General features: G+C 44.8%; 1 protein-coding gene across 5 annotated transcripts in view; it reads left to right on the forward strand.

Moving 5' to 3' along the window:
• Grhl2 (grainyhead like transcription factor 2) overlaps positions 1–16,358 on the forward strand; it is a 115,356-nt gene that overhangs the window by 24,730 nt on the left and 74,268 nt on the right. For all 5 annotated transcript variants that reach the window (XM_051202743.1, XM_051202744.1, XM_051202745.1 and 2 more), the window contains exons 2-3: positions 7,333–7,528; positions 11,373–11,440. In XM_051202743.1, coding sequence (XP_051058700.1) covers positions 7,333–7,528; positions 11,373–11,440 — 264 coding nt within the window. The remainder of the gene's footprint in view (positions 1–7,332; positions 7,529–11,372; positions 11,441–16,358) is intronic.

The raw sequence follows: 16,358 nt of genomic DNA on the forward strand, positions 1-16,358 counted from the left end.
ATGCAGTGAATATAATAAATCAAGGATTCAAATCCCAGCACTTGGGAGGCAGAAGCAGGAGGATCTCTGTGAGTTAGACACCAGCCTGATCTACAAGAGCGAGTTCCAGGACAGGCTCCAAAGCTACACAGGGAAACCCTGTTTCGGGGGTGGGGAGGGGAGAAAGAAAGAGAAATCAAGGACTTGAAGTATTACAATCCACAGAGGTAAGGAAGGCTGAGGGCTGGCCTGGACTTGAAGGGTGTGGTGGTGGTTGGACATTTGTTTTTTGGATTCCCCACCTTATCTTGTCCATTCTAATCTTTGCATCAAGTTAGAAGCCACCACTCCCTGATTCTCTGCTAGAAGCAGCACATGCATCTCTCCCATTTAATTTGACTATCTACCACAGACAGGAAATTGAGATGTGGATAGGTAGCAGCTAGTTAGCTCTGGGGCCAGGATCTGAATACAGCACCATCTCCTGCGTCCGTTTTTTCCGTAAACAGATAACTGGCATGTTTTAAAAGGTCTGTATTAAATGTTTCTTTACCCTAAGTGTCCAAGGTCCATCTGGATTTCTAGATGTGTTTATCAGGGGAGAAACACAAGGTGGAAACTGGCACTTCTGGTAGGAAGTGTGGGTGTGTGTGTGGGTGCGTGGGGGTGTGTGGGTGTGTGGGGTGTGTGTGGGTGTGTGGGTGGGTGTGTGGGGGTGTGTGGGGTGTGTGTGGGTGTGTGGGGTGTGGGTGGGTATGTGTGGGGTGTGTGTGTGTGGGGTGTGTGTGGGTGGGTGCGTGGGTATGTGGGGTGTGTGTGTGGGGGGGTGGGTATGTGGGGGTGTGTGTGTGGGGGTGGGTGTGTGGGGTGTGTGTGTGGGGTGTGTGTGTGTGTGTGGGTGCGTGTGTGTGTGTGTGTGGGTGCGTGGGTGTGTGTGTGCGTGGGTGGGTGCGTGGGTGTGTGTGTGCGTGGGTGTGTGTGGGGGCGGGTGGGTGTGTGTGGGTGTGTGTGTGTGGGTGTGGGTGCGTGGGTGGGTGCGTGTGTGTGTGTGTGGGGTGTGTGTGTGCGTGGGTGTGTGTGGGTGTGTGTGTGTGGGGGCGGGTGGGTATGTGTGTGGGTGTGTGTGTGTGGGTGTGTGTGTGTGGGTGGGTGTGTGGTTTCCTAGGTGATGCTGAAAAGGACTGGGAACCTATGGTAGTCTGAGATTAACGGGAAGGACCACTAGTGGAGGTGGCTATACAGTTTGTTTAGGGAATGCCACTTGACTGACGTCATCTTTGGTGGCTTCTCTTTGTGTTGTTGGCAATCTTTGGGAAAAGAAAACTTACAGGTAGATTATGTAATAAATAATACACACACTTTGGGAGCTCTTGGTGAAAGGAAACTGAGGGACTAAATGGGTACTCCTGAAATATATTCTGAAGGGGGGGAGGGGAGAGAGGAAGGGGGAAGGGGAAGAAGGGAGGGAGGATGCTCTAAGGCCCAGAGGAAAGATGGGACCTTCTAGGCGTGGCAGATAACGGTTTAATTTTCCCACATTAAGCAAGTAGAAGACACACATTTGGCAGCTAAACTGGGGCTAGATAGTGAGAATAAATACCAGTTGGGGTTTGGACCTGATCTAGGCAATCTAGACTCAAACTACATTCTAGAAAATGGTGTCCCATGAAGATTATTGCAGCAGATTCCCACCGGTTTGAAGAGGAGGGGCATTCTGGAGAGATTAGTGAGAATGGCCTGGAGGGCTAAGATGAAAGCTGTCAGGAGGGACGTTGGTGACTGATTTAAAATGGACATGTCATTTTCGAGGTGAATATGACAAGGGTTAAGTTTCCTGAGTCCCGCATCTTAGGCTGCATGAAGATCTCCTAACTCCTCCGAGGCAGGGAGATGCTGTCCCTGGGGGGCTGTCCAAGACAGGGCACAATGTCCCTGATGGGGGTGGGAGGTGGGGGGCCTCCCTGGCAGTGGGGAATGGCCCTGATGGGGGGTGGGGGTCCGACCCTGGCAGGGGTGAGAATCTGATGGGGGAGGGGAGGTCATTCCTGGCAGTGGGTCAGAGTCTGGTAGCTGGCTGCCTCAGGTCTCAGTTGACACTGTGACTTCTATCACCGCAGCCCAGCCCGGACTCAGGTCCCAGCCTCGCTGCCTGCCTGGTGTACACAGAACACAGTAATGAGCCAGAGGAAACAAGGTGGTGTGAGTGGCCCGAGCTTTGCTGTGATGTTCTCCTGCTTGCTTTCATTTGGTTTTCCTCAAAGAGGGACCCAGAGGTCAAGTTCATATTTGCTCAGAGGCCACCTGGATTGTGAACCCCGAGGCTTCACCAAAGACGCTCAAATCCACTGAAGCACCAGGTGTTGGTGGTACCACCTTTAATCCCAGCAGATTGGAGGCAGAGGCAGGTGGAGCTCTGAGTTCACGATAGTTCCAAGCCTGCCAGGGCTTCAGAGAGGAGTCTCGATAAAATTGACTGAGTTGTCTTTCACAGGGAATGGTTGTAAAACTCATTAGGATTTCACACACACACACACACACACACACACACACACACACACACCAGAAAAGAACATTTCTAGCTGGCAAATGCTGTTCTACGCACTTTAATTTCTCTGTAGTAGTAACTACATTTTTCTTCTCAGCTTATCACAGAGATGGTGCCGTTTCTCAGCTCAAACTTCATTTTACGGTGTTCTGCATCAGAAAGACTGTGTGTAGCTTCTGAAGAATGAAATAGGATTTGCCCTCACAGTTTATTCCTTCCTATGGTAGGCTATTGCAGACATGGCTTTCTAGGATATGATACTTTAACCTTAGAGTTTTCTTCCTTACGATGGTGCAAATGGAAGACACACCCGAAACCATGCCTCAATGTTTGAATTCTGGAACCTTTTTCTGAGTCTTCGCTGCACTCAGTGACTCTTGAGAATGACTTCATTTTTTTTGTCCCACTCTCTGAGTGAAAATATACACAAGGGTAGCCAAAATAAACTGGTTGGGGAGGGTGGCACCATCACAGCCTGGGACCCCAGTTCTCTGGGCTTCTACCCCAGGTCATTGCTTCTGAAGAACCTTCCAAGCCTGCACGTATAATTTACATTCTGCCATCAGTCATTTTCTACAAAGTGGAAATGCTTTGGATTTGTTTTGCTTTTATTTATTTTTTACATTCCAATCCCAGTTCCCTTTCCCTCCTCCTCCTGCTTCTCCCCACTCCCCTCCACCTCCCATCTGCCTCTTAAAGAGGGTAAGGTCTCCCCCTAGGAAGTCTACTAAGTATCCCATCATCTTGTTGAGGCAGGATGAAGGCATCTCTCCACCCCCCATACCCCTGTGTCTAGGCTGGGCAAGGTATCTCTCCATATAGAATGGGCTGCACTAAGTCAGTTTGTGCATTAGTGTTAGGTCTTGGACCCACTGCGCGTGGCCTCATATACTGTCCCTGTCACACCATTGTCACCTATATTAAGGGAGTCTAGTTTGGTCTTCTGCAGGTTCCTGACTTGTCAGATCTGAGTCAGTGATTTCTCACTAGCTTGGGTCAGCTGATTCTGTGGGTTTCCCCATCATGGTCTTGATTCCTTTGTTCTTATTATTACTCCTCCGTCACATTGATTTTACTCCAGGAGCTTGGCCCATTCGTTAGTTGTGAATTTCTGCATCTGCTTCCATCTGTTTCTGGAAGAGGGTTCAAGCTTCTCTGGGGTTATGGATTGTAGGCTGCGTATCATTTGTTTTATGTCTGGTTTCCACTCATGAGTGAGAACATACTATATTTGTCTTTCTGGTTTTCTGTTATCTTACTCAGGAGGTTTTTTAAATTTTTTTTTCTAGTTCTATCCATGTGCCTGCAAATTTTAGGATTTCGTTGTTTTTTAATGCTGAGTAGTACTCCATTGTGGAAATATACCACATTTTCTTTATCCATTCTGCAGTTGAAGGGCATCTAGGTTGTTTTCAAGATCTGGCTATTACAAATAATAGTTGAGCAAGTGTCCTTGTGGTGTGAATGCGCCTCCTTTGGGTATGTGTCCAACAGTGGTATTGCAGGGTCTTTGAGGTAGATTGATCCCTAATTTTCTGAGAAATTGCCATTCTGATTTCCACAGCAGCTGTACAAGTTTGGGCTCCTACCAGCAATGGAGGAATGTTCCCCTTTCTCCACATCCTTTCCAGCATAAGCTGTCATTGGTGTTTTTTATTTTAGCCATTCTGATCAGTGTAAGACGGAATCTCCCTGATGACTAAAGGTGTTGAGCATTTCCTTAAGTGTCTTTCCAACATTTGAGTTTGTTCTGTTGAGAGAATTCTCTGTTTAGATCTGTACCCCATTTTTAAATTGGATTATTTAGTAGATTGATGTCTAGTTTCTTGAGTTTTTTGTATGTTTTGGAGACCAGCCCTCTGTCAGATGTGGGGGTGTTGAAGATCTTTTTCCATTCTGTAGGGAGCCATTTTGCCTTGTTGACCATGTTCTTTGCTTTACAGAAGCTTGTTTTGCTTTTTAAGAAAAAGAGAAGTTTTGGCTGGACAGTGGTGGGACATGCCTTTAGTTCCAGCACTCGGGAGGCAGAGGCAGGCGGATCTCTGTGAATTCGAGACCAGCCTGGTCTATAAGAGCTAGTTCCAGGATAGTCTCCAAAGCCACAGAGAAATCCTGTCTAGAAAAATAACAAAAACAAACAAACAAACAAACCAAAAAAAAGTTTTTTCCCCTTATTGGTCTTTCCAGAATGAATATAAACATACTTCTATTATAAGAATAATACATTCTGAATGATGAAATATTATTAGTTTAAAATAAAATGCTTCCTCTGCCTCTGTCATCAAGGATCAGCAGGTATCTCCTTGTCTTTCTGTCCTGGATTTCCTTCTCATACTCCTCACTCCTGCAAGGTGGCTCTCCAGGCTTTGGCTAGACCCTGTGGGTGACAGTGGCAGTCCTGTACATGGCTTCGTGTTCAATAGCACAAGTGTCACCTGTTGGACCCTCAACAAATCCTATGGAATTGGTGGTAATTTTTTACTATTCATAAATTATAACTTCAATGAAGCCTGAAAGGTACAGAAACTGATAGGAACCCTGCCGAGTATGCTGGTAGCAATGCCATTTATTCTCAGCACTGCATCCTCCCAGGGCCCAGTTATCAGTGATTTGCACGATAGTGTGAGACAGGCAGGCATGGCTAACCCTACTTAAGACAGGAGAAAAAGACACAGGCATCACTCAGTTCTCCGTCACAGTGGGCTCCTGAACAAGCACTTGGCCTCCAGAGCCCGTGTCCCTCTGTCACCACAGCAGCTCTTCATTAGCAGGCATTTTCTCACTTCATAGAGTCAGTGTTCTTTCTAGTGACTTCTATGAAGCTCCGCCACAGAGAGCTCAAAGCAGAGGCCTGGAGACTGTCACAAAATGCTATGCCCACCCGTGCCAGTCCATCTCAAATATATTCTCTCAACGCAATTGTCACTTTTGGACCCCGCAGAATGTACGGCTCCGTGTCACCACACAAAGGACCTTTAATAGTGCACTGCTCCTTAGAAGTTCATACCCGGCCTCCATCACAAAGTGAGCCAACAACACTGACTGTCAGGAGATTGTAAGGGGCCGTCTTTGGAACTTGATGGCCACCAGAAGGTCTTGGTGGCTCAACTTTCATTGATTGTTGTTGTTACCACCTATCTGTGTTAGGTGACTGTAGGTGTTGCTTGAATACAGTGTCGTTCTGTGACTGGAGGTTCTTTTCCACCTGGTCTCACTGCCCTTGGACCCCAAATAAAAACACAGAGACTTATATTATTTATAAAACTGTTGACTGATGGTTAGGGCTTCTTACTGGTTAGCTCTGTCTTAATTATTAACCCATAACTACTAATCTATGGATTTCTACAAGGCCCTATCTTACCAGAGAATGCCTCGTGCATCCTTTCCTCCCGGTCTCTACATGTTGTCTCTCCTGGCACCTCTCTGCTCCCCCCCCCCCCATTCTCCTTATCTCCTAGTCCTACCTATCTTTCTGCCTCTGTTGGCAAAACAGTGTTTTATTCACCAACCAGTAGGAGAAACATACATACAAAAGGACATCCCCATCATTGTTCCGCTTTGGTTCCCTTTCAATGAATAAGAAAAAAGGGCCAAGAAGTTAGTGACTGTTTCTCTAGACTCTGTTACTGTGTCTTTGGGTTCCTCCATGGGGAGCTGCAGAGGACTGTCATGGTCTTTGGATATTTGTCATTGTCACATTTGCCATAGACTTTGCCTTTGTGCTGCTCTGCACAAGGTTGACCTGGTTAGCACTCACTGTCTCTTGGAGAAATTCCCCAGGCATCCCTTAGTCTCCTCATTCCTAACCTAATGCTTCCGAATCATCTTAACCCAGTAGAATCTATAGCAAAAGGGATTCCTATGTAGGGCTCGTCTCATCACACCCCTCCATGGCTCATTGCACAGTGTCACCCGTATTATTGTGTTGTGTTTGCCAAGTAGCTTATGTTGCGCTTCTTACTAAGTGATTTAGATTGGTCTATAATTTCCTAGGAACTTCAAGCAAGATTAAATTTGAAAAGACTATTTCACTCATTAACCTATTGATTTTATGTAACTAATGTTTGAAATTAGAATTTAGTTTAAGGAAAATTACTCTTACAGGCTTCCTTTCTAGTTTTCATTAATGAAGAATAATTAAATTGTTCAGAATGATTAGATACAGAAAACCAAGTTTTAAGGAGAGTGTCACGATCTAGCCATAAAATAAAACAAAAACAAAACAAAACAAAACAAAAACCTTTTCTTTTGTTTGTTTTTATTTTTCCAGACAGGGTTTTTTCTGTAGCGTTTGGAGCCTGTCCTGTTCTGGAACTCTATAGACCAGGCTGGCCTTGAACTCACAGAGATCAAACCAGCCTCCTGAGTGCTGGGATTAAAGCTTGTACCACCACTGCCTTTGTGTTGTGTTGTGTGTGTCTGTGTGTCTGTCTGTCTGTCTGAGTGTCTGAGGGGATTTATGTGCTTATATGTGCCATGTGAGTGGAGTTCCTGAGGAGGCTACAGAGTGACTGCTTGCTATAGTTACAGATGGGTGTTGAGAACTGAACCTGGGTCTGGGAAGAGCAGTCAGCACCATGATCACTGAGGCCTTTCCCTACGCTGCCCTGTATAAAAGTCATCACCACTCTTCATGCTCAGTGAAGATGTAAGCTGAGTATTCCTAAGTGCAGCGGGCAGCCATTGCAGTCCTAAGCTGCTTTTCTGTAGGGGAACACAAATCCGTGTAACCACAAGACGGGTATAGTATCAGGGAAAAAATGCAAAGTTCCCTGATAATGAGTCTGGCATTTTTCTTGTTCTTACAGTAACAAAAGACTAGTGGCCTTAGTGCCCATGCCCAGTGACCCTCCCTTCAGTACCCGGAGAGCCTACACCAGCGAGGATGAAGCCTGGAAGTCATACTTGGAGAACCCCCTGACTGCGGCCACCAAGGCTATGATGAGCATCAATGGTGACGAGGACAGCGCTGCCGCCCTGGGCCTTCTCTATGACTACTACAAGGTGGGTCCTGGACCAGCCTCCCTCCTCTCCCTGCCTCCAGGGCCCATTTCCCCCCAAGCAAGTGGGATGGGTTCTTTGTTCCAGGTCTGTGGATGGAGGTGGAATTCTCCTGTTTGTGTTATCTCTATTCCCTACTCCCCACCCCCTAATAAAACCCAGCTCTATTCCCACTCAAAAGTTTAAATTAGGAAATACTTATTTCTTTAAAAAAAAAGTATCTATATATTCTCTCTCTCTCTCTGTGGGGGGGGGTCTACAGAAGTCAGAAGAGGGCGGTGGACCCCTACAGCTGCAGCATTACTTATTCCCCTTCTGTCATTTTACTTTATGGTTAGGAGCTTTGCTTTATGTCATGGTTAGTCATTGTCAGCTGCCAGCATTTACTTGTTTCTTTAATAAGAGACATTTGAGCACCCTGGATGTCTCTGTTTTCTGGTGATCATTCCCGTGAGTGCATTGGTGAGGGACTTGCAGCGATTCCAGACCTAACTGTCTCCATCTGTTTTCATTTTGAAAAAGTCCTTAAAACTGACCGGAACATCAGAAGAAATACTGGCCAGACAGTAGTTTTGAAGTACAGGCATCTCAGGAAGTTAGACGAGAAACAATGGTGGGTTATAAGTGTAAAGAGTTATGGCCCACTCTCTGAGAACTGTTGAAGTGTAAAAGGTCAATGAGCCTTATTTAGCAAATAGGGAGTACGATTGGTTGCTGTGGCTGGAGATGCCTTTAGCGGATGCTGGGAGTTGGCAGTGTGGTGGAGATGCCTTTTTGTTTAAGTTTAGCATAGTCAAACTAGCTCCCACCTCCCATTCTTTCTCCTTCACTTGTGGGGAATCAGTTTTGGTTAGAACCATCAAGAAGAACAATTTGACCTTGGGTCTCTGCTTCCCATTGTCTTATCTAAGACAGCAAGGTGTGAGGGACAGGCGTGAGGGATGTATGGCTGTGCCCATCCAGGCATCATGTATTGTTATGAAGTGCCAGGTTCTCAGTGGGAGTTTTGCTGGTATAGCCCGGCTTTCCTTAGCCGGAAAGGATGTGTTGGCAGATGCTGGTAACCTGTTTTGGAAGGTTTAAAGATGCCACTGTGGCTCCTGATGTGTCAGGAAGTGCCTTGCCTCTGGGGGATTTGGGCTTTGGATGACAGACAGCATGCAGTAAAGGTTGGGCAGGCTTATACCTGCAGAAAAGAAGCTGGAATCTCAAAGTAGAGGCCAGCTGATCTCTGAGTTCAAGGCTAGCCTGGTTTTGCACATAGAATTCAAGCACAGCCAGAGCTACACCGTGAAATTCTATGGGGGTGGGGTGAGAAAATAAAACACTGGAATAGCTCTGAAGTCTTCTGGAATGGAAGCATGCTGAAGTGCATAGAGAATGGTACAGAGACAGAGAAGTCACTAAATTAGGGTCATTTCCCAGCCTAGACCATTCCGGGAGCACTCGGTGTTACTTTTGTTTATTTTCAGTCTGTTGCTCAGAGAGAAATCAATAAGCAATATTCCCTTATTGCAGACAAATAGTAAAAATTTGACGGTTTTAACAATTAAGAAAAAAAATCAATTGACACATCATTCAAATGTTCCTGTTTTGAGTATTCAGGTCAAGATAATTTCTTCTTCTGACTTTTATGACCAGTATGACAATTAATAGTTTTAGAAGGCTTTAAAAGAAGTATTAAGCCGCTTGGCATTGGTAGCACATGCCTTTAATCCCAGCACTCGGGAGGCAGAGGCAGATGGATCTCTGAATTTGAGGCCAGCCTGGGCTACAGAGTAAGTTCCAGGCCGGCCTCCAAAACCACAGAGAAACCCTGTTTTGAAAAAAACAGACTACAAAACAAAACAGAAAAACTCGAAAAAACAAAGAAGTATTAAGCCAGGTGGTGGTGGTGCATGCCTTTAATCCCAGCTCTTGTGAGGCAGAAACAGGAGGATCTCTGTGAGTTTGAGCCCAGCCTGGTCTCTTAAAATTTGAAAAATGGTTCAATTTTTAAAATTTTGCATTTAAATTAATATTTAATTAAATTAATTGTTCACTAACTAAACAATACTGTAAAAGACCCTAAATTTATACCATCTCACTCTCATATGTTAGGCACTGAAATTCATGTGGCTATCCATCCAGTGTAAGCCACTTAGCAATAGTAGCTCCAAAGTTAAGAATAGTCCTTTCCATACATTTTAGATACGTATGAAAAATATAGCAGATTAAATTAGATGAATACTTTAAGAATTGTATAACTTGTGTCTGAGTCCATTTGCTGTTTCTCAGTACCTCAGATTCTTTATAAAGTGTAGAACTGTTTTACTCATGATTCTGGAGGATGGGGCATCTAAGAACATGACACTGGTGACTGGCCAGGGCCGCCTTAAGCATAGTGACATGGCAAAGGACATCATGCAAGGAGGTAGGCAGCAAGAGTGCTTACCCCAACATCTCTGAATGGAGACTTAGAGTTGGTTTATGTGCATTAAGCACGAGCTTCTCCTAAGTACTGCAGCACTACAGACCTTTGAGTTTAGAATTACCATGAGGTCCAGTTTTCAGATGGGACTGAGTTTGGCTTAGGCTTGAGCATGGGTGGTCAAATTCTTTTACCACTTTCCTAGTTCAGCCATCTCAGCTTGTGGATGTATTTGGCTGAGTGGAAAAAACAGGGATTCCTAGAAGACTCTAGTAGAAGGATGTTTCCTTCTGTGTGTTTATCTCAAAACCGTGATACCATTGGCTAAGAAGAACCTCTTCAAGGTTAGGCACAAATGAACTAGGCCAAAAGCAAATGCAAAAGAATCTACCAGCACAACCAAATCCAAACCATTTACTCACATGTTTGGAGATGGTGGAGTCTCCCTTCTCTCAGAGGACTTCCTTCCCTCCCTCCCTCCCTCTCTCCCTCCCTCATTTCCTCCCTCCCTCATTTCCTCCCTCCCTCCCTTTCTTCCTTCCTTCCTCCTTCCTTCCCTCCTTCCTTCCTTTTTTTTTTTTTAATAGAATTTATTTAACTTTATTTTATGTGCATTGGTGTGAAGGTGTCAGATTCCCCTGGAACTGGAGTTATAGACAGTTGTGAGCTGCTATGTGGGTACTGGGAATTGAACCTGGGTCCTCTGGAAGAGTAACCAGTGCTTTTAACCACTGAGCTATCTCTCCAGGCCTCCTTCCTTCCTTTTTTTTTTTTTTGAGCGTTGTTGGAGGTTCAAGACAGGGTTTCTGTGTACCTCTTGAAGCTTATCCTGGAACTCTTATCTGTACACAAGGCTGGCCTCGAACTCACAGAGATCTGCCTGCCTCTGCCTCTTGAGTGCTGGGCTTAAAGGCGTATACCACCACCGCACAGACTCAGAGGACTTTGCAATGATGTGTGATATGTTGGTATTGTTCATAGAATGAGAAGATTAGAAAGATTGGAGGCAAGCTTCCTAGGCAATGGTTAGTGCGCCTATTAGATGCTCCTTATCAGACTAGCTGAACTGTCAGGCCCCAGCCCGGGATCCGCCCCAAGCTCTTTGTCAGCACCCAGTGTCCAGCTCCAGAAAGCAAGCTTATTCCTTGTTCCTCAGCGGGCTGCTTTTTTCATGCCCATCTTCATCCCAAACAGATGGCTCTTTGCCTCACCCATTCCTAAGGCTGGGACACATAGGAGCATCTCCTGGGTAAGCTGAATCACGGTTAGCAAAGAACCTGTGCTGGTCCCCCCCTTTGTCCCTGCTTCCACTCAAGCTACTCACCCTTAATCGTTTCCCCAAATAACCCACTTCTTCAGAAAGTTGCTTATTTGCTTGTGTTGGTGTCTGTCTCTGCATGTGGTCAGGAAGTCTGATGGTTTACTGCTGATTTCCAGGTTCCTCGAGACAAGCGACTTCTGTCTGTGAGCAAAGCAAGCGACACCCAAGAAGACCAGGATAAAAGGTATGGTACATGTAAGGAAATGTGTTTGCCCCTAGAAATAACTTCTTTTTCTGACTTTTTTTGAGAAAGGAAGCCAGGCACAATGGCACACACCTTTGATCCCAGCACTTGGGAAGCAGAGGCAGGTGCATCTCTGTGAGTTTGAGGCTGTACTGAGTTCCAAGACAGCCAGGGCTACCTAGAGAGAACCTGTCTTAAAAAACTACCCACCCCAATGGTCTGTAGAGAGGCTCAGTGAGCACTTTTGCTAGCTCTGAGTATGATTCCCAGCAACCACGTGTTGGTTCCCAATCTTCTTAACTCTCCACATTTCAGGGGATCTGTTACCCTCTTGATCTCACAGATGCATGTAGGCAAAACATTCATACACATAAAATTTAAGCCGGGCAGTGGTGGCACACACCTTTAATCCCAGCACTTGGGAGGCAGAGGCAGGTGGATCTCTGTGAGTCTGAGGCCAGCCTGGTCCTCAGAGTGAGTTCCAGGAGAGCCAGGGCTACACAGAGAAACCCTGTCCTGAAAAACCAAATAAACAGGGGCCTGGAGAGATGGCTTAGAGGTTAGGAGTACTGGCTGCTCTTTCAGAGTTCCTGAGTTTAATTCCCAGCAACCACATCATGGCTCACAGCTGTTTTAATGAGATCTAGTGCATACAGGTAGAACACTGTATAAATCATGAATAAAATTTTCAAAAAATTAAAAAAATAAATAAAATTCAATTAAAATTATAACTTGAGCTGTTTTTCAGAAGAGGTAGGGTCAAAAGCCTTTCTTCTTTTATCTTTTGGGGATCTGGACTAAAGTTTAGTCTCTTGCTACAAAACTTGGTCTCTTGCTAGGAAAAGGCCTTTTTGCCTTTGTCTGAGGGGCATCAGTGAGTTCTCTCAGATAAAGAGGCGACAAGGAGGTTAAATCTCAGGAGCTCGAGGTGACTGCCATAATAAGAGCCTGCTGCTGGGTGCAGACTTCTGCTCTTGGTGAGGGAAAGCAGGTACTGAGAACCCAGGGATATGGCATGGCTAGTGGAGACACTTGAGCTGCTGCCAGCACAATCCAGATGTTAGGAGATCATATGCCATCCAGTGGGGCTAAGGAGCTGGGTGACAGGAAGACGAAATGAGACTACAAGGGGAGAGGCGATCCCAACTTTATTTCTGATGAAGCCAGATGGAGAAGTCACTTGGCATATGTTGTAGCTTATCACCTTCCAGCTGTGACTTGGATGGCTTCCCCCATCCAGTCTCGGCCAGATTTCATGCTTGCTGTGGCAGTCTGAAGTGACTGTAGTGTCTCTTCTCTTCTGGATAGGCTTATGTGAAGAAGAGGGGACCAGACGGGACTGAAATGCGTTGCATAGCTATTGTTCCACAAATCACCCATCACGCCTCTGCCCCTGCAGTGGCGTGGAGAAGGGATCCCTATCAGAGAGTACTAATTACCAGTCCGGGGTAGTTAACACATTCTAGTGTGTTTCACCATACTCGCCATACAGCATGATTCCTGAATCTGTGAATCTATCTATCTATCTATCTATCTATCTATCTATCTATCTATCTATCTATCTGAGATGGGGTTCTCTGTGTAACAACTCTGTCTGTCCTGGAACTCGCTCTGTAGACCAGGCTGGCCTCCAAATTCACAGAGATCGACCTGCCTCTGCCTCCCGAGTGCTGGTATTAAAAGTGTGTGCCACCACTTTTTGAAACCAGAACATTTATTTTGTGACCGATTGAAGCCCTCAAGATGCACTGGATGCTGCAACAGCTGCTCTCTTGGGTTTAGGTGTTGTCCCTTCACGGAATCCACGTGTGAGTCTTCAATAGACAGTTTTTAAGGGCCTCACCGCCCTGTCCTGGCAGTGTTCCGTCTCTTAGCCTTGGCACTCTAGTTATACTTCCGCACTGGGCGCGGTAGCCACATTTGCCACAGGTTGACTTTTGGAGCTGGGGGCCACAGCAGTGGCCCAACGTGTGCATCTTTACTTGTGATATTTTCCAAAAGATGCCGTCCCTTTTGTCATCTTCTGCTGCTGAGGCCAAAGAGGAATCTATGACTTTTTTATACTAACAACTTTATAGATTTATACAGCTCTGTAGTTTGCTTATTTACTTGATAATATGGACACTGAAAGATATTTTGACTTGTGCTCTTTACTTAAAAATGCATGTCTTCGTAATAAGTAGAGAATAAAGAAATGTGGCCTGAAATAGACTAAAGAGAATTTGAATATTTTGGCAAAGCCAGAAATACTGTCTGTGTAGGGTCCCATGTGGCTAGCAGGTTATTGCTGTGTTTACCAGTCTATGTAGAAAGAACCCATTCATAGCCAGCCTGCAGTGTGCTATCCATAAATATTGATGGTCCTGGACGAAATGGGTTAGCAAAGTCCTAGATTACTACTAAAGAGATGAAGGGATGCCCAAGGGCATTCACTGTGTTCATCTTGCTTGGATCCGCTAAGGTGGTCTTGTTGTGGCAACAGTTTTTTTCCTGTTTACTTTTTAATACTGATTTCATAATGGATCCATTGCTTTTTTGATGGGTCCTGTATTAACATTCATGAAGTTTTTGGAACAGGGCCTTTATGAAATGTTCATGGAAATGGGTGGTCTGAATTTCGGCATCATTTGGCTCATCAGAGTCACATTAAACAAAATGTCTAAGTCTTCACTGTGTCTTCTATGTGACCCAGTCTGTTATTTGACCACGAGGATAGCTTATTGCTTAAAGGCATGTTCGTAGTTAATTTGTAGAGTCATCGCCACACATTTGTGACAACCTCAGATGTGCAGGTGTCTTTCTGTTGACTTCGCTTCTGTAGTCATTTTTTTCCTGAACCTTTACTTTGAAATTCTAGCTGAAAAATCAAAACTCAAATCACCAACTGTTGCTCGGGAGATAAGCCCAGAGACTATTCTTGCTTGGTAGGTAAGTGTAGAGACTATTTATTGCATCTCCTTTATGGAGAGAAACCGGGGGAGCTTGACTCTTGAGAAAGCCAATTTTATCCAAACATTTATTTCTCTCAACAGAACATGCCCGATGAAAGTCACTCAGTTCACAATGAACAAAAACCGAGGATCAATAAAAACTTGTGCTTTCTCTTCTCTGTCCTAGAAAGCCATTTACAATTCCTCCTTCCACAAGCTTACCAGGGCAGAGTGGCGCTGTCAGTGAGATCCTTTCATAAATGTACAGCAGTCTCACACTCGTCTTTATCCCTGATCTCTACCCAAATTCTTTAATACAAATGAAAGCACTTCATTATATCCTGCCAAAACTAAACTTTCTAAACTGCTTTCTTTCTTTCTTTGTATGGCAGTGGCAGTCAACGATCCCATTGTATTTAAGCCCACCTTTCATTTCCTTAAACCCCTGAAGTAATTAAATGCTGCAGTATCCATGAACCGTTATTTCTTAGTTGATGAAAAATTATAGTGGTAATTCCTTATTCTGTTTCACAAAACGCTGAAAAAATATCTTTACCTTCAACCCTTCAAATTACCCTGCCTATCTTCTCTCTCTCTGCTTGCAAGTAGCCCCAGCTGGCTTGAAACTTGAATAATCTCTCTTAGCCTCTCGGTTGCTAGGATTGCAAGCATGAGCTGCGTGGGTGATCTTTCCCTTTGAGAGTTTCCGTCTGTATACAGAGCACAGAGGATGGGCAATGAGCCCCATCCCTATCCCATGTTGCAGTATAGCAACCATAGGTTTTGGCTATTTTTTCCTGGTAACTACCATGTTTTCCCCCAAACACCTTAAAATTCCACTGTCAAATCATTTCACTTTTTTATTTTTGGTTTTCGAGACAGGGTTCTCTGTGTAGCCCTGCCTGTCCCAGAACTCACTCTGTAGACCAGGCTGGCCTCCAACTCACAGAGATCCACCTGCCTCTGCCTCTGCCTCCCAAGTGCTGGGATTAAAGGTGTGCAGTACCAACTGCCAGGCTTCACCTTTACTTTTGATTTGTATCTCTAAAAACTTAGGGTAATTTATTATAAATTAATAAGGTTTATTATAAGTAAAATCTAATCAACAACTAAATTAACAATATTAATTGTTGCCTAATTCACAGTTACAGCCACAGCCTCAAAAGTCAGAAAACTTCATACTTACCATTTTTATTTAAGTTAAGGTCCAAATAATATTATAAATTATATACCCATCATGGTTGGATGTTCAGATCTTGTTTATTTATTTATTTAAGACAGTGTTTCATTTTATAACCCTGGCTGGCCTGGAACTTGCTACATAGACCAGGCTGGCCTTGGATTGAGAGATCTGCCTGCCTCTGTCTCTCTAGTACTAGTATTAATGGCATGAGCCATCATTCAGGGCTGGCGGGTAGGGCTTTAAAAGTTGTTTTTACTCTAGACTTGTCCTTTTACCTTTCCCCTCTTCTGCCATGTTGGTAAATTTCCCTTGTCAGTAAGGGACCTGCCTTGTTGTGTCTTATTGGCCCATTCTGATATTCAGTCCCTCAACTCTTCCTTTTCTTTTTAAAAATTATGTATTTATTTTTGTTTTATGAGCATTGGTTGGTGTTTTGCCTGCATGTGTGTCTGTATGAGGGTGTCAGATCCATTGGAATTGGAGTTACAGACATTTGTGAGCTGCCATATGGGTGCTGGGAATTGAACCTAGGTCCTCTGGAAGAACAGCCAGTGTTCTTAACCACTGAGCCATCTCTCCAGCCCTCCTCTTCTGTTTTAGAGCTAAAAGATAGATGTCAAAACGTGGTAAAATTTAGGACCACTTTACATCCTTTTTTAGAGTGGGCCATGTGTTTTATGGTGCCACCCAGGGCACACATAGACAGCTGTCTTAGTTCTAAAGACGCTGAGATCCACCACACTCCATTGTGAGGGTTCCTATCAGCCCTTCCCCTCACAGTTTAGCAGGATGGCTGCCTGCAACG

This window comes from Phodopus roborovskii, unplaced genomic scaffold, assembly GCF_943737965.1.
Source record: "Phodopus roborovskii unplaced genomic scaffold, PHOROB, whole genome shotgun sequence".
Lineage (NCBI taxonomy): Eukaryota > Metazoa > Chordata > Mammalia > Rodentia > Cricetidae > Phodopus > Phodopus roborovskii.